At 32.0% G+C, this 23829-nt stretch overlaps 4 protein-coding genes across 4 annotated transcripts in view; 1 reads left to right on the top strand and 3 right to left on the bottom strand.

The window, feature by feature from the left end:
* LOC120773527 overlaps positions 1 to 17794 on the bottom strand; it is a 111841-nt gene extending 94047 nt beyond the window's left edge. The window contains exon 1 of the mRNA XM_040102483.1: positions 17765 to 17794. The gene's annotated coding sequence lies outside the window, so the exon portion shown is untranslated. The remainder of the gene's footprint in view (positions 1 to 17764) is intronic.
* Positions 11177 to 14337, top strand: LOC120773528. The gene is made up of 3 exons (XM_040102484.1): positions 11177 to 11279; positions 13382 to 13505; positions 13625 to 14337. The coding sequence occupies exons 1-3, from the start codon at positions 11177 to 11179 to the stop codon at positions 13734 to 13736; spliced, it is 339 nt and encodes a 112-aa protein (XP_039958418.1). The 3' UTR covers positions 13737 to 14337.
* A 149-nt stretch (positions 17795 to 17943) lies between the features above and the next one.
* LOC120773523 (putative GPI-anchor transamidase) lies at positions 17944 to 19715 on the bottom strand. The gene is made up of 6 exons (XM_040102480.1): positions 19525 to 19715; positions 18951 to 19462; positions 18704 to 18821; positions 18465 to 18575; positions 18241 to 18401; positions 17944 to 18179 (listed from the first exon to the last, which is right to left on the bottom strand). Exons 1-6 carry the CDS (start codon positions 19597 to 19599, stop codon positions 18077 to 18079), a joined length of 1080 nt encoding a protein of 359 aa, XP_039958414.1. The 5' UTR covers positions 19600 to 19715; the 3' UTR covers positions 17944 to 18076.
* A 675-nt stretch (positions 19716 to 20390) lies between these two features.
* Positions 20391 to 21100, bottom strand: LOC120773524. Its single transcript, XM_040102481.1, has 3 exons — positions 20940 to 21100; positions 20758 to 20881; positions 20391 to 20682 (listed from the first exon to the last, which is right to left on the bottom strand). The coding sequence occupies exons 1-3, from the start codon at positions 21043 to 21045 to the stop codon at positions 20472 to 20474; spliced, it is 441 nt and encodes a 146-aa protein (XP_039958415.1). The 5' UTR covers positions 21046 to 21100; the 3' UTR covers positions 20391 to 20471.
* Between the last annotated feature and the right edge of the window lie 2729 nt (positions 21101 to 23829).

The raw sequence follows: 23829 nt of genomic DNA, 5'->3' as shown, positions 1-23829 counted from the left end.
AGTCGTAATGAAGCACTGCATGTGTGTTTAATCAAAAGTTAATTATTCAGCCAAAAAATTTATTTTTAACTTCAATGCTTAGAAATTTAAGCCGCGAAAATTTGTGGGATTAAAATGAAGAATGGTTACATTCAATTTCTTGTCATTGAATACCATTGAACACTTTCGCTCAGAGGAGCACATATGAATTTCACTATATTGTGTTCTAAAGCCACTTTTTTAAGTAAACTACTCTTTCGCGACCTTAATAATCAAAATTTTGTTAAAGGGTCTCGCAATAATCATTTTTGCTCAGTAGATTCAACTTTTAGTACTTTTCAAATTTTATTTCTAAGCATGGAGAGGCTATAAAATAATACTACTTTTTTCCGAATAGATAATAAAAACTGGAATTGAGGAACTCAGAAAGACATAAATTTAGACCATTCAACTATATTTCGATCTAAAATGTTCCTTTTCGTTCAGTAATCATATACACTTTGTCAACAACATTCATTTAAAATTTGTATGCGGATTATTGGGACCCCTTTATTTTTGCGAAACTGCGAAATTTGAAAAAAAAAATTATATAAAGAACTTGAAAAATTACCTTGTTGCTACTTTCAATACGAAAGTCTGTATTTACACCTAATCTCATATATGTGAAAATTTCAATTTGTTTGCCGTATTTCCTATTTATCAGCTTTTAAAAACTTTATCACTCTAGTTGCGCTCAAAATTCACTCAATGCTACACATTTGGCAAAGACACACACCTAACAATAATCATATGCAACTACCACACTCACAAAAATATAATAGTAAAAATAAAAAATATTACAGTTAGTAAATAAAAAAATATATAAAATATTAAACAAGAATTTTTATGTTTAATTTCTAATTTAACTGCTGCAAATAAGGCATTTTTATGTGGCTACTCAAGGTACATGGAAATAAAAAAAAATCGCTCATATGGCTGATAAGTGCAATATGAGCGCTAAAGCCTTTGTGGTTGATATGAAAGGGGAACAATTATGCTATGTAGATAGTATATGAATACAAGCCTGCAAAATAATATGGCAGCATGGGTGCACTTGCGTTTATAGAGAAAGTACACTACAGTAAGCAAAAATGCGGCAAATTTTAAATTGTTAAAACACACTTAACACTACCATAATGCATTTACAAAAGATATTTATAATTATTTAAATGTAATTGTTTGAATAAAAGAAAAAATAAAGAAGAGAAATAAAGAAAATAATATAAATAAATAAAATATATAAAAAAATAAGAAATCAATACAAATATAATAAAAAAGAAATAAATAAAATAAAAATGAAAAATTAAATAAAAAATAAACAAGAGAAAACTATAATACGAGTAATAAAAAATATCAATAGAAAATTAATAAAAATAAATATAATAATAAAATAAATAAATGATATGAAAATTTACTGTCTAAATTATATATTTGCGTAGTTTATACGCGTAATAAAATTTGTAAATAAATGCTGAGTTTTAGCTAAAAAAAATATTTATAAAACTTAAAAATTTTGAAAAATGTAATTAATTAAGTTAATTAATTAGCAATTTCAAAAACATTTACTTATAAATTTCTTTGCAAAATTTAAGTAAATAGTATACACCTTAACGCATTTAAGCATTTGTTAAAAGAATTTTATTGTTAACTAAGGCGATTTTTTATATATTAGCAAAAAAAGTATTTATGTATAATGCAAACCATTTTAGTGCAAAAAAGTTAAAGGTTTATGGAAAAAATTTGCTGGCAACTACTGTATTGTATTTAAGCAAACAATTTTATTACAAATTGGTACACAATTTTTGAGAACAAAATTTGAAAATGTGTAAATATTTAGTTTTAAAAGTTGATTTTAAATTAGAATTAAAAAATTTCCACAAAAATATAAAAAACTAAAATAAAAAAATATAATTAACTGAAATAATGCAAATATAAATAAAATAAAAAATAAATTAAATTAAATAATACAATAACTGTGACTAATAAAATTATAATTTAATAATAACATATTAATTAGATTAATATAATGTATTAATATTTATTCGATTTATAAATGAGTCGCTTATAATTTTTCTAATTTTTTCAGTATTTTTCAATTAAATGGATTTCAATAAAATTAAAATATTTTTTGTGACCTTTAATTGCACAAAATAATTTATATCGATACAAACATTATCGATAATTTCTGTTTTCGATGTGTTATGTTATCGATATAAATCGTTTAAGAATCTTTTTTTTACGACGTCTCTACATATAAAAACGTTATTGATGAAATTATTATATAATAATCAAATTGTAATTTATTAATCTAATTCGATTTATAAATGAGTCGCTTATAATTTTTATAATTTTTTCAGTATTTTTCAATTAAATGGATTTCAATAAAATTAAAATATTTTTTGTGACCTTTAATTGCACAAAATAATGTATATCGATACAAACATTATCGATATTTTATGTTATCGATGTTTTATGTTATCGATATAAATCGTTTGAGAATCGATTTTTTCGACGTCTCTACATATAAAAACGTTATTGATGAAATTATTATATAATAATTAAATTTTAATCCAAATCGATTTAAAAATGAGTCGCTCCAAAGTGTTATGGGTTTTTAAATATTTTTCAATTAAACGGATTTCAATAAAATTAAAATATTTTTTTCTGACCTTTACTTTCACAAAATAATTTATATCGATACAAACATTATCGATATCTTCTGTTATCGATGTTTTATGTTATCGATATAAATCGTTTAAGAATCTTTTTTTACGACGTCTCTACATATAAAAACGTTATTGATGAAATTATTATATAATAATCAAATTTTAATTTATTAAACTAATTCGATTTATAAATGAGTCGCTTATAATTTTTATAATTTTTTCAGTATTTTTCAATTAAATGGATTTCAATAAAATTAAAATATTTTCTCTGACCTTTAATTGCACAAAATAATTTATATCGATACAAACATTATCGATATTTTCTGTTATCGATGTTTTATGTTATCGATATTAATCGTTTAAGAATCGTTTTTCTCTCTACTTATAAAAACGTTATTGATGAAATTATAATATAATAATCAAATTTTAATTTATTAATCTAATTCGATTTATAAATAAGCCGCTTAAAATTTTTATAATTTTTTCAGTACTTGTTTTCTGACCTTTAATTGCACAAAACAATTTATATCGATAACAATATTAATCCAAAAATTATTGATATTTTGGCGCTGCTTATAATAAAATTTTTTGCGATTTTCGATAACTTGTAAAATAAATATAAATGCATAAATATAATAAAGCATAAAAAATATTAAAATAACATCAAATATAAAAAAAAATATTAACAGAAATATAAATAATAAAGGTATATAATATTTAAAGAAATAGTTCTGAGTTTCAAATGAAAGTAAAATAAAATATAAAATGAAAAAATAATGCAATATAAAGGAAGGATTTAATAAAAAAATGAGGAAAAGATAATTTAATAAAAATAATAAAATCATATGTATAAAAGAGTAAAATAAAATAAAAGTTGTGAGTTTTTGTTTAAAAAATCATTGGATTAAAAATATAAAATTTAAGCTTCGCGATTTAATATAACAAAAGCAAACAATAATAATAGAAATAATTATAAAAAATTGATAAAATGTATTGTTAAAATAATAATAATAATAAAATCTAAAATATTTTACAGGAAACAAAAAATAAAATTGTAACAAATAAAAATAAAAAATAAATAAATGTTTAACAAATAAAACAAAAAATAATCAATAAAAAAATATTTAAGAATCTTAAAAACGAATTAAATTAATTTTAGATTTCAATAAAAAAAATAAAATTCTAAGATATTTATACAATTTGCTTTCTGTATGCTCGTTTTAACTAGGCACTACTATATATACAATAATTAAATACTTATGTAAGTCATTACTAAAAATTTATCTTGAACAAAAAATATTTAAAAAAAAAAACACGAAAAGGGAAAAGCGCGAAAGCAAACAACAAAAAAGAAAGAAAAACCAGACACGTATTCAAAAACAAAAAAAAAAAACAGCAGCTAAGTACAGAAAAGAAGTATTAAAGGAATATAATATAATAAGCGCTAGAAAATGTTTACACACACACACTTAAAAACAGCAGCAAAACAAAAAAGAAAAAGGAAAAAATATAAATATAATTAATTGAAAACCAAAAATTTTGTAATGCAACTGCGATGAGTACGTTTGTTAGTTGTAAGAAAATATAAAGAAAATAAGAAAAAAAAACAATATTAAAAAATTAATAAAAGTTATTATAAAAAAATATATATAAAACATATTGCAATTAAGAAATATGAATTAAGATGAAAATGTATTTACGCAAGAGAATGATATGATTATAATTATTATTGAATTGTATTAATATTAATATATTATTATGACATTTATTATTATTACAGTGAGAAAAAAATGGTGAAATAAATAAAGATTTAATAAAAAAATCAGGTAATGCTTTCTTTTTTAACATTAGAGTTCTATTTACTGCTGGGAAGAGTAGAAATTTCGAATTGAAAAAAATCGATAACAGAAAATGTTATCGATAATTTTTTTTATCGATTTAATTATTTTCGATATAAATTATTTTGTTCACTTAAAGGTCAGAAAAAACGCATTTAATTGAAAAATATTGAAAACATTGCACACTCTTAAGATATTAATTTATAAAAACAAAAAAAAAAAATTTAGTAGGTACACCACTCACGTAGGGTGCGAAGGCACTTTAAACCCTCCTTACGGCCTAAAAAAAAATCATATTTTTATAAGCAGAACCATGATTTTTAATCCATTTATATCGATACAAAAATTATCGATAACAGAAAACATTGATATAATCATCGATATAAAATATTTTGTGCAATTAAAAATCTGGAAAAAGTATTTTAAGTTTACGTAAATCCATTTAGTTGAAGAACATGGAAAAACTTAAACAATTTTTAAGACATACATAAATCGATATATTAATGATTAATTATTATATTATAATTTCGTCAATCACGTTTTTATAAGTAGAGACGTCGAAAAAAGCGATTCTTAATCGATTTATACCGAAAAAATATTATCGATAGCAGAAAATATCGATTTATATCGATACACAAATTATCGATAACAGAAAACATATTTTTATGCAATTGAAAGACCAAGTCGTTTAAATTTATTTTCCTTTTAAAACATCGATAACACTAGTTTACAGTCATTTTGCGACTGTGATATTTGCGGTTATTTTTTGCTAGTTTTAGGTAGCTAAGACCGAAAATGATATTAAAAATTTTCTAACACATTTTTTTTTTGTTGTCAAGAGGTGTGTTGGTCAAGCCAACACCATTTACAAAAATAGCTAAATGTGATGGAAAAGTCGCAAATTTTTATTTCAGATTTGTTGCGTAGTGTAATTGAATACAATTTTTATGCGACTCTTATATGTATATGTAAGTCTTATTATATTTACTTATTTTTTTTTATCCAGAATCGATAATTCGGAACTGACATAATTGAAAAACTATCAAAGATCGACCACAATTACAAAAGAAAATATTATCAAAGCGAAAAAATAGATTGTTAATCGAATTAAATCAAAACAAGATTTATCGATACAAAATAATTTTGATATTTCAAAATGGAAACTAGCCGGAAACTATTCCGAAACATTGAACTTCTCTCAACCTTTTTGTAAGTGAAAATATAGTTTTACTTATAGAAATCACTGATCAAGAATCCTCACTATTTTTCTAACTATATAAAAAAATCGGTGTTCCAGATTCTTAAAAATTCCACACTTTTTTTCCAAATTTATAAAGAGTTCAAATAAAATAGTTAGATATAATAGCTAAGCCATCACTTCCGGTTTAACGATCAAACGTTGTACACTCTCACATATTATCTCTCGATATTTCGTCAACTACAGTTTCTCTCATTTTTTTCTACCTTTCTCTCTACCTTTCTTTTTTAAGTTCTTCACTTGCTGCTTTGCTCTCACTCACTCACTACCGTAGCTACTTCCGTTTCATATGACACTAGCACACCTACGTCTCGTAAAACTCGAACCAATCACTCATTATTAGGCATTTCCACTAAATGGTTAAAAAGTATTTGTCATACTTTCGAACTTACGGAAGCAGTTAACCTCGGTTAATGACAGTAACTGAGAAGTAAAAAAATCCCAAACACTCATGAACTTCTAGAATCAAGTAAGCAAGAAACATTGCACCCTTACCGGCGCTGCAACGGCCTTGCCGCTTGCGGTATTGGCCAGCTCAGCTGTCATCGACACACTTCACACTTTGTTTTGTTCCAACAACAAAATATTAAGTATAACTGCAAATATGTATGCACACAAGCAAACAAGCCGCTGAGTTGTAAAGCAAAAATACAAAAACAAAAAAACTAGTTCTACAGCATATAACAACAACAACAACAATCTCATAATGACAATTGATTAATCAGTGCACCTTATTCCGGTATTTAGAAATGCTCGTAATTTCTGAGAATTTTTTTCTCGTCGCGCGCATTTTGTATAAAAATGAGTCACGCACAAACGCTTTCCAAAAAAAAGCTTTATGGAAAAAATTAGAACAATAAAAAGAAAAGAAATTTTGGTCAATAACACTTTGATGTCAACAGTTCAGAAATTTTGAATTCAATTTTTTTTTGTTTTTTTTTTTTTCAAAACAGCCGTTTTCGTTGATGCGTGGGTTCACAGGGCAATCGCCGTTCATTTTTTTAACTGCTTTAACTGCAGGTGTGACTGTTATTTCGAGCACGTGCAGAATATTGAACTTTTTTTGAGGCGCTTATTGTCATGTGTGTATGCATTAAGACGACAAAATGTTAAAAGTCACTGAAACTAAGAAAATTAAGCTCGACAAAACCTTAATAAAATAACTTTCTGTTTGATCCCATTAGCAACTAAGCGATTTAGGAAGTTTTATCGATACTTGGAGAAGTTTCTAGCTAGGTGGAGGGACCAAGCTTAGTTGAAGATGCTTTAAAAACAAGAAAATACAGCGTATTATTACAGACGCAGTCGCAGATGAAAACTCCCCATAGAGTCAAAAAATTTTATTTCGGAGAAAAAAACGGATATGCAGCTACTTTGGAACAAATGAATTCACCTTCGTGGAATCATCGGTCATTATTTCTTCAAAAATGATGCCGGTAAGAACTTAACGGTCAATGGCAACCGTAATCGCGCTATGATGCCCGACTATTTGTTGCTTGAAGTGAAGCGCGAGATCTCAGCGACATTTGGTTTCACAAAGTCGCGTCACTTCTCACACATCTTATCAATCCATGGATTTATTGAGAGAACACCGGTGAGCACCGTTAGACTTTTTTCTGTGAGAATATGTAAAGTCTAAAGTTTACGAGTCTGGCAGTGAACGAGGGCAAGACGAAATATCTCCTGTCACGTCACTGTTGACAGTCATAACTTTGAAGTTGTCGATAATTTCGTCTATTTAGGAACCAGTACTAACACGCAGGATAACTCTTGCCAACAGGTGCTACTTCGGACTGAGTAGGCAATTGAAAAGTAAAGTCCTCTCTTGACGAACAAAAGCCAAACTCTATAAGTCGCTCATAATTCCTGTCCTGCTATATGGTGCAGAGGCATGGGCGATGACAGCAACCGATGAGTCGACGTTACGAGTTTTCGAGAGAAAGGTTCTGCGAAAGTTTATGGTCCTTTGCGCGTCGGCCACGGCGAATATCGCGATGGAACTATGAGCTGTATGAGATGTACGACGACATTGATATAGCTCAGCGAATTAAAAGACAGCGGCTACGCTGGCTAGGTCATGTTGTCCGGATGGACGAAAACACTCCAGCTCTGAAAGTATTCGACGCAGTACCCGCCGGGGGAAGCAGAGGAAGAGGAAGACCTCCACTCCGTTGGAAGGACCAAGTGGAGAAGGACCTGGCTTCGCTTGGAATATCCAATTGGCGCCACGTAGCGAAAAGAAGAAACGACTGGCGCGCTGTTGTTAACTCGGCTATAAACTCGTAAGCGGTGTCTACGCCAATTAAGAAGAAGAAGAAAGTTTATGCGGCCACTCACGCTTCGATTCTGGCCTTGGAGCAGAACATCACGCGCGTCATTTGCCAATTAGCAGTCGAAATGCTCGAACGAGTAATAGAAATTTGAACTCAACAGATGGACCATCTAAGACGTAGCCGCGGCCAACATTTGAAATAGATTTCATAAAAAAAAAATAAATGTTAAAGAATGTTCTTTCGAATGATATTAAACATTCGCCATTAAATTTGAAGTTTCTGTGTGTTTTTAATTAGAGAACCTCGAAATAGATCACCCTTTATCAGAAAATTTTAGCCTCTTCAGATCTCAAAATATCTTAATAGTTAATGGGTGACTGTGGAACCCAGGAAAACTTCAGTTTCCTTCTAGTCGACATCAAGAGACATTTCATATGTTGTTTTTAAAGAACTCTCTATCTCTATCAGGTATTTTAGAAGCAGTCTGTAGCCGATCTCAGTAGTCCCTGAGACTTTTTATATTAAGAAGAATTCCAAAGACCGAATTATAAGAAAGGTGGAGCTTTGTCAGCCTAATCTCAAAAGAAGGGGCGTTGCACTGAAGTGTTTAATTAAATGGACGTAACCCAAAGCTGATAGGTGTCATTAATATAATTTGCTTCAGTTCCCAATTGACATCAACAGAACACTAGACTTGATACCAAGATTTGAACTTCAGAACAAAACTCTTTGAGCTGGCAAGACTATAAATTTAACAGAGGTACCGAGTTTATACCAAGCTCAACTGTTAGCAAGTTAAGTCGATATAAAACAGGCAACTTACTAAAAATAGGTCCTTACTCAGACTTCGGACGCAACTAACGTCACTGCACTGACCGCCATTCACAGTGGAACCATAAATACCTTCACCGACTCCCTCTTAGTGAATGTGAATGACGAACTTGGAGTCAAACCCATTGTTTAGGCGAAGAGCTCGAGTTGCCGCGAGAAACGAGCGTGACCCTTGCGCTGCCTCGTTCTGAGGAGGTTTAACTCCTACTTATCCAGAATCGACCCCGATATACTAAATATATGAACAGAATGCAACGAGTCCCCGCATGATTTTAACTACCTCAAAAGCATGCAAAGCTAACCTTACTCATCTCAAACACCTTCCCATGGTCCGACGCCGTCGAAACAGCACGTTTTCTGGGCCTACCGTTGAATGACCTTGAACTTATCTGGACCTTGTCATCCTAACGCGGACTAGATAACCATTACAACAACAACAGGGAACTAAATAACATATCAACATGTTAGTTCAATATTTACAAGACTGGCTGCTAAAAATACAGATTTTACAGTTGTCAAATAGAGCTCTTTAGCTGTCAATAGCTAACGCATAAGTACTACTTTCTATAAGATGATGAAATGGAGCTGGTTGTAAGGGTTTTGTTTTGGAACTGGGTTCAGATATAATTGCAGCTAAGAGATCCCTGATATTGGAAATGATTGGAGATTCCGACGGATGGCCGCTTTGAGTCGCTTTTCTTGCGGTATGTGTTAAAAAACTCATTGAAGAGGAAAGCTTAAATTGCAAAACTCATCTTACGGCTTCATCTCGATTATGACTATAGCTTAGGCTTCATTCAGTGAGATTTTTGAAGTACTGGGATTAAGTTACTGATTACAGCTTTACTAGGTCGAAGTATCGTTGTTATCAGATAAGCAGAGAGTGCGAGAACGGATTTAGACATCGACGAATTGTTGATGCATAGTTAGGCTTAGACATTTCGCAACCGAAATTTGAACCTAGGGACTGCATAAAGCCAAACCCAGCGAGTTCAGAAGACAGCTGAGACTTATTACTTTGTACGATAAGTTTTCGAAATCAGCTATGCCCTAAAAAGAAGCTAAAGCATTACAAACAGTAGAGGCCCGCTAATCCGGATCAATTAAAACCGGCCCCTATCCGGAATATAAGGAAATCCGGATTACCAAAGACATATCAGAACTATGTATTATGAAAAAATATTTATAAATTTCTGTTTGTTTATTGTAACAAATAATACACATGTTCCAAAAAAACAAACAAAAACTTAAACCAATTAAGCATAAAAGCGATTATAGTGAATAATAAACATGTGATCCGGACTAGAGAATACGGATAGAGAATGTCGGTCCGGATTACAAGGGACATAATAGAAATTTTGAGTTTTTTAACCCTGTCCGGATTACAGTGGAATCCGGATTAGGCCATGTCCGGATTAGCGGGCCTCTACTGTATTTTAATGGCTCAGCTCAAAGCCTGATTTTCATGGTTTTTTATGCTTTCAATCGAAGAAGGTCGGCATTATTTTACAATATTATTTATTTTTCTATTATATCTAACACTTTAAGTCCCAATTATATATTTAATTTTTTAGTATACAAGTATTAAAGCTGAGCTTCGAAAATATGCTTAAAATCTGAATACCCCGCTGACCTTTCTGTATGAAAATAAACAAATACCGAATGTGGGCCATAGATTAAATATGTTTTAATAGGCATTGTAATACATACATATGAGCTAATGCGATAAGCTTGGACTTGCACTTGAATTTCGAAGTAAGCGTACATGCTTGCCCCCCGCTTTCGCACAAACGAAAGCGAAAGCAAAACCGTTGTCAATGACCGATTACCGGCAAACAATGGACCAAAAGTCAACAGCATCCGAAGCAAAAATCAACTGATTGGCCAGCGACGAAAAAAATACGAAACGCAAAACAGAAAAAAAACACAAAAGTAAATGAACGCAGCGTGCCGAAGCAAAAGCGAAGACGCGAAAGTCGGCAAGCAAGAACAAAGTGTCGGCATAAGAAGATGAAGCTAATTTTCTGGCTCGCCCAACAAAATTGCTTGACGTGCGGGAGTGCTACAGAAGCACAACAACAAATAACAACAATAAAGCCGAAGAACAACCGGATGACGGGCACTTCCGATGCGCTTTGGCATTGTATAAAAAGTGCTGGACGCAGCTGGATTCCACATCAGTCGAACACTCTCCGTTGTGCGTACACAATCGCAATTTAAAGTAAATCAATTAAAGCATATATTTTGCTTAAAAGCTTAGTTTTCTATAGAAGACAATAAATTAAAAACAAAATGAAATTCTACGTGTGTGTTGTTGCTGTTTTTGCTGTTGCCTTCGCCAGCTTGTGCTTGGTGAGCGATGCGCTGGTGGCACGCGCCCAGTACAAAAACTCAGGTGAGTGTGCGAGGATCAAAGGTGATGAGCGATCAAGAGAAAAAAATTATGAAAATCATATCAAATGAAAAAATCATATTAAAAAAAAAAAAATTAATTTGTTTTTGAATAAAAATTTGTTTAAAACTTTTCGAAGAAGCACTTTACAAAAATTATGATAAACATAAAAAAAAATATGTGAAATAAATTGAAATTTAAAAATTAAAATTACAATGAAAAAAACAAAAAAATTATTTTTGAATAAAAAATATTTTGAAATTTTTTTAAGAAACCGATTTATAATAAAATATTTTAAGCAAAAAAAAAAAATTTCAAGTGGAATTAATTGAAATTTCTAAAATAAAAATTACAAAAAAAATTTAAATATTAGAAAATTTGCTATTTTATAGTGATATGTAAAGATTTTAAATTATTATTTTTGTTTTAATATTTTTTCCATTTTTACCATTATTTTTTCTTTAAATTTTATTAAAAACTATTTTATTAATTACATAAGTTTATTAAAAATTTAAATAAAATATGAAATTATTTTCGAATTTGATTAAAATTAATACGCTAAAGTTTCTAAAAAAATTTAAAATTATAATTATTATTTAATTTTTTTTTATTTTTGTTATTTTTATTTTTTATTATTATTTTTTAAATAAATTTTTCATTTATTTGTTTGATATTTTCAACTAAAATTTTTCGTTAAATGTAAATTAAATTAATAAAAATTTAAATTAATTAATTAATTTTCGAATTTGATTAAAATTAATACGCTAATTTTCTAAAAAAAAATTAAAATATAATTAATAATTAATTTTTTTTTATTTATTTGTTATTTTAATTTTATTATTTTTATTTTTTTTTTATAAATTTTTCATTAATTTGTTTAATTTTTTAAATACAATTTTTCGTTAAATGTAAATTAAATTAATAAAAATTTAAATTAATTAATTAGTTTTCGAATTTGATTAAAATTAATACGCTAAATTTCTAAAAAAAATTAAAATATAATTATTAATTAATTTTTGTTTTTATTTGTAATTTTTATTTTATTATTATTATTTTTTTAATAAATTTTATCATTAATTTGTTTGATATTTTCAACTAAAATGTTTCGTTAAACATAAATTGAATTATTAAAAATTTAAATTAATTAATTAATTTTCGAATTTGATTAAAATTAATACGCTAAATTTCTAAAAAAAATTAAAATATAATTATTAATTAATTTTTGTTTTTATTTGTAATTTTTATTTTATTATTATTATTTTTTTAATAAATTTTATCATTAATTTTTTATTTGATATTTTTAATTCAAATTTTACGTTAAAAAATAAATTAAAGTATTAAAATTTGAAATTTATAATATATTTTTCGGATTGTAATAAAATTAATATGCTGAATTTCTAAAAATTTGAACATATCTTTTATTTATTTTTTTTTGCATTTATTTTTTTTTTTATATTTATTTATTTTTTTATTAGTATTTTTTTTACCGTTTTCAGTAATTTGTTTGATATTTCCAATTGAAAATTTTCGTTAAAAAATAAATTAAATTTTAAAATTTAAATAATAAATTAAATTATTTTCGCATTTGATCAAAATTAATATGCTAGGTTTCTAGCAATTTCAAAATATATTTATTTTTGATTTTTTATATTTAAATATTATTTTTATTATAATTTTTTATAAATTTATCAGTGATAAGATGATTTGTTTAAAAATGCATTTTATTTTTTATCTTATTTTAATTCATTATTTTATGAGTTGTATTCAAAGTTATTGAAAATTACCTTAAAAAAATATTTCAAATTGAACATAAAAAAATCAATTTTTACGACTTTTTTTAATTTTATTATATATTTATATATTTTTTTAACTTTTATTTTATTTTAATTTTTTTATTTTATTTTTTTATTTTTTATTTTTATGTAATTTTTAAAATTTTTTATAAGTATTTTTAATTTTTACATATTTTCAACTTTTTATATATTTTTAATTTTTTAACACCATTACTTTTCTTTGAAATCTTTTAAGCACTCTTTTATGAAAAATTAATATTTAAAAAAAAATTCTACAAAATAATAATTTAACTGCTTTCTTCCTCCGCACAGCCTACCCCGGCAAATGCTACATCAGCAGCGATCTCATACTCTCGCCCGGCCAAAGCGGCAAGGCGCCGAACAACCCCTGCGCCAACATCGAGTGCTTGGACAATGGCAATGTGGAATTCACAATGTGAGTAATCGGCTTATTTTTGCGGAAATAAACGCGCATGCAATATTTTAGTCACACTGACAAATCCAAAATAAATTAATGCTTATGCGTAAACCAAAAATTCCATTTCATACCAACAGCTGCCCTGCTGTGGCGCCACCTAAAGGCTGCAAGCAACGTGATTTCGTCAACGCCAACCGGCCCTATCCGGACTGCTGTGAACGCGCCTACGACTGCACACGCAGCTTTTAAGCACGAAGAATGCGGGTGAATCAACAATTTCAAAAACAACAAAAAACGATGAAAAGAAGCATACGAATAGAACAATAAAATGTAGCGGAAAACAGATCATCCACACACATACACACATATGACTTTACACATCGCGTACAAGATCATCATAACCACAACCACCAGCCATGGCATACCTCCTGCAACGTCATATTTTATACTTCGTATTTATCATGCCTCTTCATCGGCAATTACATAGTGTCATCATAGTCATTTAGCCATTTGCTTCCTCATTGCCGTTGAGGTGTGCGTCGAGTCGCAAACACGCCTCGCCTTCTTCGGCGCCAGCTCAACACACGTCACATACACCACTTCACACACACACATACACATGCAAAGCAGCATCCATTTAGTCACACGCTCATCTTTTAAAGTACAAGATGCAATACCGGCCGCAAGCTTCGGCTGCTCTGCAACGAGCCCAGCCCTGTCTGGCTCAGCGCTGCCGGCCAGAGAACCAGCATATCCCTGCCATTCTTTGTGGTGACTTCCGTGGCGGCGTACAACTACGCAGTCGCCAGTCACTTTAGTATAATAATTTAAGAAATTTTAAAATTATTTAATTTTTTATTTATTTTTTTTCTTCATTCATCTTTATTATTTATTATTGTCGGGCTCATAGCGCATTATTTGGTGTTGGGTTTTTATTTATTTATTTTTATTGTTTTTTTTTCGCACTCATGTTTTGATTTTTTATTCGCAATTTATTGGTTTGAGTTTTTGCGCATTAAATTTTTATTTTCATATAATTTCGCACATAATATTTATTTTTCCTTAGTTTTTTTTTTAATTTTTTTCATATTGTTATTTTTTTCATATTTTTTTAAATTTTTTTTTTATGTCATACACATTGTTCACTTTTTAATTTTAATTTTTTTGTTATTATTTCAAGTTTTGTTTTTCATAATTTTTTTTTTATGTTACACAACCTCACATTTTCATAAATAAAGTTTATAAAATAATGTTAAAGTCAAAGAAAAATATATTCGTTTTTATTTACATTCATAAAATAACGAGATGAAGAGAAGCAAACACTCAGCTCTTTTGAGCTTGCTTTACAAGCTCGTACAATGATTGTTGTTGTTCTAGCGAATGTCAAAGCCCGTTTGGTCAAGAAAAAATTAGCTGTCAGCGAGTCCCCTTAACGGTGGATCCCGAAAACGGACTGAGTCAATTTCCACGACAGCCGGTTCTACGTTAACGGAATTAACCCGGATTTTATCCGGTCAGGACCTTAAGATACACTGAGAATTGACCACGTGTTACGTGGCTCCAGTGGAGTGCATAGAATGACTGAATAGTCTATCAGATCGTAACCAAGTGCACCTTATTCGGATGCCAGGTCACAAAGGTATAGCCGGGAATGAACTGGCTGATGAGCTTACCCGCTCCGCAGGATCCACCAACATGGTAGGACCCGAACCTTTCATTGCGGTTGTTCTCCACACCATAAAGGAGCTGCTCCGCAAGGAGGAAAGAGTGGGCAGGGGGAAGTTGTTAATGGGTAGTTACAGCCTTAAAAGCGTCTACGGCTGTGCAACCTGTACTAAGTTTGCGCACTACGCCGCCACTCCCTCCAGTGAGAAACAAAGGACCTTAGGGTCCATAGGAGCTCGAACAGGCAGCATGACTCCCATACTGAAGAATCCCCTCACCTGTCTCCATCCCACTCCAATGCTCGTGCGAGAACCACTCAGTACAGAGCCGTAACAAATTCAAGTCGCTAGCTGGCAGCACATGACGGAAATGCAAAGAAAGGTTGTTGGCAGCATACAAGGCAATCGGCCGGTTGGTCCTTAATTAAGCCGCAGCAATATGGTCGCGTAGATGCAGTGAAACAAAGATGCTTCAGACATGCCGGAACACTGCACTCCGGATTATAACGGGATGCCTCTTGATGTTTCGGATAGAACGTCATCATAGTAAGACCTCCCCTTTAAGAAGCATAAACAACTCCTCTCCAAGCAGTTTCTGATGGGGTGTTTTCGTAGAAACATTCTTCCTAGCAACATCAGGAGCTCTTTCCTTATCTACGCCCTCGACATAAAACAATGCCCGACCAGACTTTGGACGCAACAAACATCAGACGACCGCTGACCGCCATTCCGACAAGCCACAACCCATTGCAGTCGACGAGTTCGAGGTGCCGCGAGAATTGAGAGTAACTCTTGCTTAGCTTCGTTCTGGACTTTGTAGCCGGGTAAATTCCTGCTTACGCAGAATGGACCCCAACATACCAAATATACATATGTATGTCCAACATAACTCTAACTCTTTACATATCCAGCTAACTCCACACATCTGACACCCCTCTCCCTACGGTAAGACCCCGTCGAAACAGCAGATTGAACTCCTACTACAGGTTTAACTCCTACTTATCCAGAATCGACCCCGATATACCAAATTTATGACCAGAATACGAGTCCCCGCATGATTCTGACTACCTCAAAAGCATGCAAAGCTAACCTTACTCATCTGACACCCCTCTCTCTATGGTAAGACCCCGTCGAAACAGCACATTTTCTGGGCCTACCGTTGGATGACCTCGATGACAACTTATCTGAATCTTACCACTAGGATCTAAGACCTTCGGAGTTTTTCAAACTTCTTGGCAAACTTAATATACCCTGTTCAAGGTATAATAAGTGCGAGATTAGTACTCTCCAGGGCAGGTTCAAAGGACAAAAGTCCAAACCAAACTCTTAATTAATTTTATCCGCGTAAGGGACATGTGACATTTAATAGAATATAAAAACTACACAAGCCCACAAAAGAACTAGCCAATTAAGAGTAGTTGTTTCTGAATATATTTCCTGGGCCTGGGTCACAATAGAAGACGACAAACTCTTTCACACGACTTTTGGGTTTACGCAACCGGAGCGGACCTGGATTTTTATCCGACCAAAGACTGTTAGCTCAGCAACATTCCTCCAAAGTACTTTAGGGAAGTTTTCTGCTGAATAGAACAAGAACCGGGCCAGTATAATTCGAATTTTCATCTTATTTCACTATTTAGAGGCTTTATCCCGAATTTGGTCTCGCAAATGAGTTGGTTATTATTTTAAGACTGCCATTGAGAAGAATAAAGAAATAATAAAGTGAACATCTGAACTTTGTGTGAAAACTTTCTCACGGCAGTCGGGTCTTAGTGACGAACGGCTCCGGATTTTTATCCGACCAAGGACTGTCAACTCAGCACCATGCCTTGAAATTAATACAGGAATGTTTTCTGCCGCTACAACAACAACAATAAAGAGTAACAAGAATTGAGCTGATGAGATTAGACCGAAATTAAATAGTCATCAGTCGAATGAGTTTCTGAGGCTTATATAAAGTGGATAGTGCTAGTTCGATCTTATACCGACACGTGTTAATGAATCGATAGAACCTTCGATTTCGATAGGAAAAAATTGGTTGGAATAGTGGTGTACGTGGAGTGTTGTTGTTGTAGCGGAGGATTCTGCCGATTTGACAGTCCTTGAGTGGATATGAAATCCAGGTCTGTTCCGGTTACATAGACCGGACTATCGTCGGAACGGCCTGAAACAAGTCTGGTTAAACAGCGATTTAATTAATTAGAATAATCCATAATTTTTTCTTCGAACCAAAAAAAATTATATACTCTCTACTAATATAAAAGTTTCCTTACAAAAACTGCATTTTGATTTGGTCAATTTTTATGGTAGCTATATGTTATAGTGACTCGATATAGGAAGTTCCGACAAATGATCAAGTTTTGGGAAGAATTGGATTGAATCTCAAAAACTGAGGAACTGGATCGCGTGTATATGGACGGACATGGCTAAATCGACTCAGCTCGTCCAGCTGATATTATATATACATATATTTTAATAGGGACATTTCTATATGAGGGTTACAAACTTCATGGCAAACTTAATATACCTTAGTCAGGGTATAATTAGATAACATTCACACAACAAATATCAACACACTACTATTTAAAAATAGAAAATAGTAAACTTACATACATAGATTTTGCACTCATTCAATCACTGCATGCCGCTTAATTTCTTTTTCATATAATATAACTGTTTCACACTCCGTTTTATTATAAATGGAATTTTTGATGCAATTTTAAATTGCCTATGAATATAAAGAAAAGTAAAAAAAATTAAAAATCATAAAAAATTAGAATTAAAGTGCATACTTTTTGCTGGTGCCGTGCATGTGAATTTTGTATATATTGCCAAAATGTCTTAAAAATATGTAGACTATATTTTAAAAATAAGCAACGTAGAGTTATGTAATACTTTTCAGTCTAAACCATGTATGAGCACATTTTATTTAAATAATTCTGTAGGAAATTGCGATGGAAATTCGACTTTAAATGTGCTACGTTTAGCAGCCTCCTCTTCGGCGGCTATAGCGGCGTTGATGAAATCTCTATAAAAAAAATAATAAAAAATTTATCAGAATTAATTAAAACTAAATATAAAATACACACTCTTCATCTTCTAGCGTGATATTGACACGTCCAGTTGAAATTTGCGTGGGGCGTATTGAACCAAAAAAGTCGGTAATGGGTACTTTATTGGGATCGCGTCTATAAAGGTCTTTACGCACGCCTACTGTGGAGATACAAACGCGTTTGGGGCAAACTTGCAGCTGAAAGAAAAAAAATTTCAATGTTGGATGAATAAATAATATATAACAAGTTATACGACTTACGAATTCGCCCATTGTCTTTTTACTATTTGGTTGTACGCGTTCGAGAAACTCTAAAGCATAATAAGTGTAGCGATCTATCATATAAACGCCAATGGACTGGTCAACGTGATGCTGAGTTATAAAAAATAATTATTATCAAAGGACAAAAAGTTAGGTTAGATAGACTTTCGAAAAATCTTGAAGGATATAATTTAAAAGTCCAATTACACAAACTGTATTTGCGGAGGTATAAAACTCACCGATAGCGAGTCTTCACCCACCAAACTGCTTGCCACTGCCAAAACATTTGGTGAGGTGAATTTCTCGTACAGGGAAGCGGCTTGACAAGTATCAACCATGAAAAAGAGCTCATTATAACTGCAAAAATATTATAAATACTTATTAAAAATGTTTTTATATACATATAACTATATATTTACACACCGGAGATAACAGAAATTATATACATATATATGTATGTATATAAATATATTTTTATCCACTCACCGTTTCTTCTCCCACATTTGCTCAACCGCATCGGCTAACTCTTGACTGGTAATCTCTTCGGAATCTTGAAATTTGAGAAAACCATCACCGCCATGCCCGGTAAGGTAGATTAGCACATTACTACCCGCATCAGTTAGCAACTTCTTTGAGCGTGCCGTACCATTTTGTGTACGCCCTGTCAGCAGGCGTACGAAATTTTCCACCGTCACTTCATAACCACGATAATCCACTTCCACGTCATCACCATACACATTTATGTGTTGTTTTGCATTATTATACACCTGACCAGGACGTGGATTGCGCGCATTGCAAGCCATATCATCAGCCAACATGAGTATGATTTGTGAGTCGGGTATGCCCAGACGCTTCACCGAACGATAAATGCTCAGCACGTTAGCCACATGCCGGTAGTTGAACCAAAAGCGTGATGCATCGACAAGCACCGCCCAGTTGTTGGTGTGTGTTGAACGTTGCACGGATTCCACATATTTTTCAGGTAGCTGGTTACCGGCCTACGGGTATAGCATTTTTACCGTTAGAAAAATGCATTTTATTAATTTATCGACGAACTTACCTCCTGAGTAGTTATTTGCGTTAATATGCAAAGTAGCGTACAAAACAGCAACAGCAAACGTCCAATTGTTTGCATTTCTTTTATACTTTATTTTTGTAAACTACAGCGAAATTCAGCAGCAAACAAATTGGAAAACTTAGAAAAATTTTTGTGACAAAACTCGTACACAGCTGTTTTACCGCTTAGCTGTTTGTGAATAACGTAAAACATAGCACGTAAACGTTCTGGATACAGAGTGTTACGATGTCTTCAGAATTATAAATCTAGAACAGGGTGGATCAGATAAATATTTTAATAATTAATAATACCAAAAATTAAACAAAATCATTTAATTAAATATATATATAAATACAAATATGTGTTGTTGTTGTAGCTGTTGTAGCTCTTATTAATTAAACTGTTAGTTAAATGTCGGCGGAAGCCAAAATCATATCACAAAATAGCACTTCATATGATTTTACATCACATCAACTCTGTTATTGTGCTAATCTTCTTGCAGATACATACATATATTTTCAGTATGTATTTATTCTTCAACATTTAATTTGCCTTTTGACTGCTCTATAGGCTTATATTATTATATACAGACATTTTTAAAATCGTGAGTTTTATAAATGCAACTGAACGGGATGAAAAAATGCTTGTTTCTTTACTATCTCTACGATTTTCGGAATGTGTCCCATCTGACGACTGTCCACTTGAAGTAACAGAAACGCATTCCGACTTATAATTCCGGTAATTTTAATCGTTACTGTTCAGTGCTTTTAACTTTTTCCGCCCTCTCAGAATTTTAGGTTTTTGTGACTCATATACGCGTAAGTTTAGTGTTCAAAAATTTATATTTTTAAATTATAGGTTATGTTGAGTGTGTTAATAAAATTAGTTAACGATTATTTAAAATCTCTTTTAAACATTTTTCTTTTTTTTTAACGGTAGCGCCGTTTATTTCACTGCCCTTTTGCTTCAGCAGCACCCTCTAAACCGGAAATTTTCAAATCGGGCGAAAACATAGCCCAAATATTTTCTTGATAACTTTGTGTTTCATTGTTCAAACCACCAACACAGTTCAAATATTGAGCGCAACACGCAGGAAAGTCCGCTTTTTCATTCACATAATCGCCCCATTCGCAGCCATCTGGAGCGCCAATCGAAACGCAACTAAAAACAAAAATAAAAACATTTATATCCCCACAAAAGATTAGATAAACAACTAAAATTAATCATCACACCTACCCAGTGATCGTGGCGTCACCCTTTTCATTGCCGCAATGTATTTCGGCGCACGTCTCCGGTGATTTCACTTTCTCGCCCGGCGCAATGACGATTGTTTCACTGATGGTGCATTTGCCGGCATGCGCTATAAAGGAAAATATATCAGCAATAACTGTAAAAAGCATAGCAGCCGCTAGACTTACCGGGATTATGATAATTTCCGAACGCCATCCATGCTGCCACCTGTTCCACACCGCCGAGACAGAGTAGCGCCGTAAGAAACAGTAAAGTTTTCAACTGCCAGTACATTATGCGATTTATCACAAATTAAATGCAACGCTAATTAATCGCTAAAAGTGACTAAAGACGGCCAGACTGAGCATAATTTAAATAGCCCAATTTGGCTCTCTCTCTACTGCCAAGAATGTGCAAATACAACAAGACAAATAAGAAACATCAGCCACAATTGGCAAAAAATATATGTAGCTGTGCTGCATAGCCGTTTTTGAGTACCGTGAGTAACAAGCAGAGTTGCCAAGAAGTCAAAACAAAATACCTTGAAAATTCCCTAGGTCATACTTAGTAAAATACCTTTAAAACTAAGAAACAGGATATTTCTGTTAAATTCTAGAGCATTTTTGATAAATCAGAGCTGTGTTCTTAAATCTATAGAATGTAAAATATTTATTTAGAATCGAGACTTTGGCATACGACTTGCAGGTCGATCATATAACTTCCATGTAGCTTTATTCATTTCGCAGAAATATTTGAGTTGATACGGAATTAGATCTTCTTATAAATTTAACTATAAAAATCAGTTATATTCTCAGATCGCCGTCTCTTTTTTGTTTTCTGACAAATCTAAGATATTTAAGATTATAATATTTTATGTCTATATTCAACAAAATTCTTCTATGTGCAGTAGTATGGTGGACAGGCGTATGGAAATCCACCTATCGGAAGCCAATTGAAAGGGCTCAGAGGCTCGCTGCGCTATGCATAACATTAGATTTAAGAAAAACTCCAACGGCTGCTCTTGAACTGGTACTAGACCTGTCACCTGTAGACCTCTTCTCTGAAAACTGTGCAAAAAAATCGGCGGGACGACTACTGGGTGCAGGAGAATCTACATATAGAACCTTCGGGTATAGATCGATAGGTAAGGGCGGTTTGGCGAACACAAACTACATCATGGTGGGGGGATATACCGCCCAGAGTTAGGCATAAGGCAGTCTTTTGAGTTGCCGGATTATAGTACATTTCAAGCTGAGATCTTTGCCATTGCAAAAGCCCTTGGCACCAGGAAAACATTGGAGCATCTCTTGTGCACTTGTTTGGTATTGGCAAGACTACGTTGTAAGCATCTGCTGATGTATTGATAGTAGGATAACAGAGCCTGTTAAAATTCGCGTCAAGCGCAGGCATCCTAAAGGATGATTACTTCTCATGGATCTAGAAACTGAACTCCATGTGGTATCACAAAGGACCAAAACTGGTCTATGCGTGGCTCATTGGCCTACCAGATTAACCTAATCTATATTACATCTAACCAATCATATATATCCGCTACGGCCTTGAACAAACCAGAGTTGATTGAGTATCAAAGCCTTGGTAATGAATTTATTGTCTGTAAATCGAAGATAAAGCTTCATAATTATCTAAATTTCCAGTTTGCTTGGTTTGGATAGCAAAGGAACTATATATGTATGTGTATAGTTCTAGTTTTATATAGACTTACTAGAGGACCCGCCCATGTTTTACTGTGGCTGATACATAGGTAGTACTACTAATTCCGTCTATATGATTTCTATTAGTTAGATTATAAGTATTAGTTAGGGAATAATCGCAATTTTGGTGAAGCAACAAAAATTAATCAAAAAGTATTTCGTGCGTTAAGAAAGAATTGGTTTTTGGGGTAAAAATACTATTGAATTTGGGCTGTGCATCAGTGAAATCAATCGCGTCCAATCGATTGTCAGCCTAGTGGACTGCATATTAAGAAACGGTTCTTAAGCGTGGAAAGACAAAAAAAGGTTATGGCATTAGTCTTGCAATGCTTCGAAAAAATTTCTGTATATCTCAAATTTTAATAGACCTTTTTATCAACACTTCAGTTATGCGGCTATTTTTTTATGCCAGATCTTTTGCAATTTTAAATTGCCTGTCAAGATATCAATAGTTAGCAGGTAGGAATAAAAATTATAGCTACCCATAGATATACTGAATCACCCAATTTATTACTTAAGAACGAACAACTCTCTCCACTTTATGAAAACTTGTCTACAGATGTCGCCTTTTACTTAGGCATCATTTTGTTTATTGCACGTTTACGCCAATTTAAGGTTTGAATATTGGATACTGCGATGGTAGCGGAATCTATCGGTCAAACATTCCAAAATTAGCAATTGATTACAAATGAAAAATTAATTTAAAAAAACATTTTCCAGTGGACCAAATTGTGAATCTAAACCATTCTCGAAACTCCTTGAACACACACAAAAAATTTCATCAAAATCGGTCCAGCCGCTTAGGAGCAGTTCAATTACAAACACACGATTTCTATATATAAAGATAAGCAGAGCTATAGTACTATATTTCCAGATTAAAGCAACATAAAAGTTGCTGTCATTAACTTTTTCTGAGATGAATTCATGATGGTTTAGATTATAATTTTTAATTAATTGCAATTTTCTAGCTTTCTTAAAATATTATTTCAGATTTACTTACTTTTTCTAGCTTTCTTGACAGTTTCTTTAATTTCATTATTTTTAGTCACATTAAATAAAGAATTGTCCACAAAGTAAATTCAAATTTTGGTACAGATTTTCTGATCTTTGACCCGGAAAAATATTTGGGGTTAAAATATCATTAGTCAAGAGTTTTGTGTTCTATACAATTTTAGTGTAAAATTGACGGAACAAAACTGGTCTGCAGCGTACAAGTATGCACATTGGCAACCCTATACAGAGGGAGTGCGTTTGTGTGGTTGAGCAGGTGAGCAGGTGAGCGGATGAGTCAAAGCGCTGCTAGCGCCAATGAAAAAGATGAAAAGCGTGGGCGGGCAGTTATTTTCAATAATATTTACGTTTATAC

This window comes from Bactrocera tryoni, chromosome 4 (genome assembly GCF_016617805.1).
Source record: "Bactrocera tryoni isolate S06 chromosome 4, CSIRO_BtryS06_freeze2, whole genome shotgun sequence".
NCBI lineage: Eukaryota > Metazoa > Arthropoda > Insecta > Diptera > Tephritidae > Bactrocera > Bactrocera tryoni.
The sequence above is the reverse complement of the archived record's forward strand: the minus strand, read 5'-3'. Positions and strand labels throughout refer to the sequence as shown.

Excerpts from the sequence above, each read along its gene's own strand:
- LOC120773528 (XM_040102484.1), top strand. The coding sequence starts at position 11,177 with ATGAAATTCTACGTGTGTGTTGTTGCTGTTTTTGCTGTTGCCTTCGCC. Across the intron at positions 11,280-13,381 it reads CGCCCAGTACAAAAACTCAG|CCTACCCCGGCAAATGCTAC; the intron begins GTGAGTGTGCGA and ends TCCTCCGCACAG. Across the intron at positions 13,506-13,624 it reads GGCAATGTGGAATTCACAAT|CTGCCCTGCTGTGGCGCCAC; the intron begins GTGAGTAATCGG and ends TCATACCAACAG.
- LOC120773524 (XM_040102481.1), bottom strand. The coding sequence starts at position 21,045 with ATGTACTGGCAGTTGAAAACTTTACTGTTTCTTACGGCGCTACTCTGT. Across the intron at positions 20,882-20,939 it reads CGGAAATTATCATAATCCCG|CGCATGCCGGCAAATGCACC; the intron begins GTAAGTCTAGCG and ends TTTCCTTTATAG. Across the intron at positions 20,683-20,757 it reads GGTGACGCCACGATCACTGG|TTGCGTTTCGATTGGCGCTC; the intron begins GTAGGTGTGATG and ends TTTTGTTTTTAG.
- LOC120773523 (XM_040102480.1), bottom strand. The coding sequence starts at position 19,599 with ATGCAAACAATTGGACGTTTGCTGTTGCTGTTTTGTACGCTACTTTGC. Across the intron at positions 18,576-18,703 it reads TGGGTGAAGACTCGCTATCG|CATCACGTTGACCAGTCCAT; the intron begins GTGAGTTTTATA and ends TTTATAACTCAG. Across the intron at positions 18,402-18,464 it reads AAAAGACAATGGGCGAATTC|CTGCAAGTTTGCCCCAAACG; the intron begins GTAAGTCGTATA and ends TTTTTCTTTCAG.